The following is a 2,975-nucleotide window of genomic DNA, read 5'->3' as shown; positions in this document are numbered from 1 at the left end:
ATGGAGGGGGACTCATTGCCAAGAGGATTTTTATCCAGTTTGGCAAGAAAGCATCATGTGCATAGATCAACAACAACAAGATGGTTTAAGGTAATTAAGCAACACATGTTAGAAGGCAATGCTGTAGATGTAAGGACCAAAAAAATAGGCACTGTGGGCAGAAAACAAAAGGAGTACAGTGATGAATTCTTAACATCAGTGCCTTTGTACAAAAGACAAACTGAAAGAGGATATGCTGCAGCACTTCATGTGTCTAAGTCAGCTATTCACAGATTAAGGAAAAGGGGTAGATTGAGAACACACACAAGCACAAACACTCACTAACCAGCATAAAATAGCAAGACTGAAATGGGTTCTAAGTCACATTACCCCATTCCAGCAGAAGGGGACCCTTCATTTGAAGACATGTAACAATGGATACACATTGATGAAAAGTGGTTTTTTTATAAACCCAGAAACAAGGACATTCTACCTCTTCCCAGCTGAAGACAATCCATACAGAGCCCAACAGTCCAAAAGGTTCAAGATAAAGGGTATGTTTATGGGCATGATTGGGAAACCATTGTATGATGCAAACAAACAATTATTACATGATGGGAAGTATGGTCTTTTCCCTTTTGTGAAGTATGAGGAAGCAAAGAAAAAGAGTAAAAACAGAGACAAGGTAACCATTGAGGCTAAGGCAGTCCATAGTATTAACAAGGAAGCAATAAGGGACATGCTACTTAATCATGTGTTGCCAACAATACATGAACAATGGCCACCCCAACTTCCCAAAGACATAACTATTCAATGGTATAATGCTAGGCCTCACCAAATACCACAAGATGCAGAATTTCAAGAAGCATGTCAAGCATATGGATTCAACATACAATTTGTTTTTCAACCAGCACAATCACCAGACATGAATGTTCTAGACTTAGGACTTTTCAATGTCATTCAATCACTGCAGTATCAGTCATTTCCTCAAAATTTAGATGATCTCATCAAAGAAGTTGAAATAGCATTCAAAGGATTTGATCCAGAGTTGAACAAATACAGTTGGATTACACTTCAGTCATGCATGGTTGAGGTCTTAAGAAGAAAAGGAGGAAACAACTACAAAATACCACACATGAAAAAAAGAAGTCTAGACAGGCAAGGTGTTCTACCAGAATTGCTTCAAGTAGACAAGGAATTAATTGCAGAGGTTGTTTCCTATTGATTCAATCAAAATTCCAAGTACAAATGCAACTGAATTTCAAATGGAAATAGATGTTGATTGAAGACTATAAGGAAGCACAATCAAACCATCTGAGCCAAAGACTGCCACACATAACCAATACAATCTGAACATGGTTTTAGTAGTTTTTGTTGGTATTGGTTAGGTGTATTTTGGTACATACTTAGTGTAAACATTCTTAGGCAGTCTTGTATGCTACTTTACTTTGGTTTAAGACAAATCACAACCTTTTGTTATTAATGGAAACTCAATCTATTTTGGTCACTAATAATCCATCAGATAGGGTTACATTTCTCTTTCAAGGCATCAATGAGTTATGGTACCTCAATAGATACCTCAATCAGAGGTAACTAGAGCAGCCATGACACTCAAGTAGCTATGAGATGAGTCCCTTCATCATTTGGATGGGATTCAATTTGATGCAATCTATTGGGGGAGGGGACTCAATGCATCATACACAGGGGACTCAAGGAACAAAATCATCCTACCAGTCAACCAACACACAATCACAACTCCACAACTCCACCAACAACCCATTTCATAATCCAACCACAGTTACAGAAGCACACAACCAACATCTCAAATCCAAAAATAACAGGGGACTCATCAATTTATATCCATAACAATTCATATCCAAACAACTATCAACTCATACCCCAACAACATATCCAAACATATCAGGGGAGTCAAGAATTCGTTTATAAAACAACAATACAAACCCAAACAACCAACAACTCATACATAAACAACATATGCAATAATAAAAGGAAACACATCAAATCAAACCTAACCAACCAACAATATCAGACTAGGCATAACAACGAACAGGGGACTCATGAATAGCATAATCAAGCATAAATTGGAACTGAAGAAGAAGATTAGGGTTTTAGAAATTACGCTGCCCAATTAGTATGGGGGAAGGGACTACTGGGGGTAGTAGATCTGGAGGTAAGCCTCCAGTACGTCATCTGGCTCCTGCTCCCCTGGAGGTAAGCCCCTCAAGCGCTTACTACTAGCACCAGACCCATAAGCACTCCCACCCATCATGGGATGGGAAGAGGGTGGCTGGAGAACTTATCCGGCAGTCAGCGCCTGGAACAAAGAATAACCCGTTTCAGATTTGGCGTCTGGTGGTGGTGAAGCAGTTGGAACAGCCACCACAACAGCAGATCCACCTTCTTTGGTGGACACTACCTTTAGATCTGGGCAGTGAGGTGGCGGAACCGGCCTTTTGGACCCAGAAACCTTAATGGGCTTCTCATCCTCGTCGCTTGAAATGTATTCAGCAAGCTTTGCACCAACAATCTTCCTCCTTGCAATTACAAAAGCACGACGGAGCGGCTTCATTACCCCAGAACCACGACGAGGTATGTACGTGGTTCGCTCTGGTTTTGGTGGAGATCGAGTGGATCCAGAAGAAAGGGACTCATGGCTTTCAAGATCAATTATTTTTGGTTGAGAAGAAGACATTTGAAGAGTGAAATGGGGTGAATCGGTGTGAGAATACAGAAGATGAAGAGAGAGAAAGGAGAAAGATGTGGGGTTTTGGAGGAGATAGAGGAGGCGAAGAGGAGAGAGAAATAAGAAAGGACGAGAGAGAGATTTAAACGGTTAGGGTTTGAGAGGGGGGTTTGATTTCTAGAAAATTTTTCCAGAATTTAATTCTCCCAACCATTTTCCAGTATTGAATGCAGATTCAATGAAGGTGGTTGGGAGATGAAGGAATTTAAAGGGGAAGGAGGTAAATTTGGTG

At 40.4% G+C, this 2,975-nt stretch overlaps 1 protein-coding gene across 1 annotated transcript; it reads left to right on the top strand.

The window, feature by feature from the left end:
* On the top strand, positions 1–1,204 carry LOC110713560. Its single transcript, XM_021892008.1, has 2 exons — positions 1–286; positions 456–1,204. Exons 1-2 carry the CDS (start codon positions 1–3, stop codon positions 1,202–1,204), a joined length of 1,035 nt encoding a protein of 344 aa, XP_021747700.1.
* Positions 1,205–2,975: the final 1,771 nt, after the last annotated feature.

The sequence above is a fragment of the Chenopodium quinoa genome, unplaced genomic scaffold (genome assembly GCF_001683475.1).
Source record: "Chenopodium quinoa cultivar QQ74 unplaced genomic scaffold, ASM168347v1, whole genome shotgun sequence".
NCBI classification, from domain to species: Eukaryota; Viridiplantae; Streptophyta; class Magnoliopsida; order Caryophyllales; family Amaranthaceae; genus Chenopodium; species Chenopodium quinoa.
Note: the sequence above shows the minus strand (reverse complement) of the source record. Positions and strands in the feature narration are given on the sequence as shown.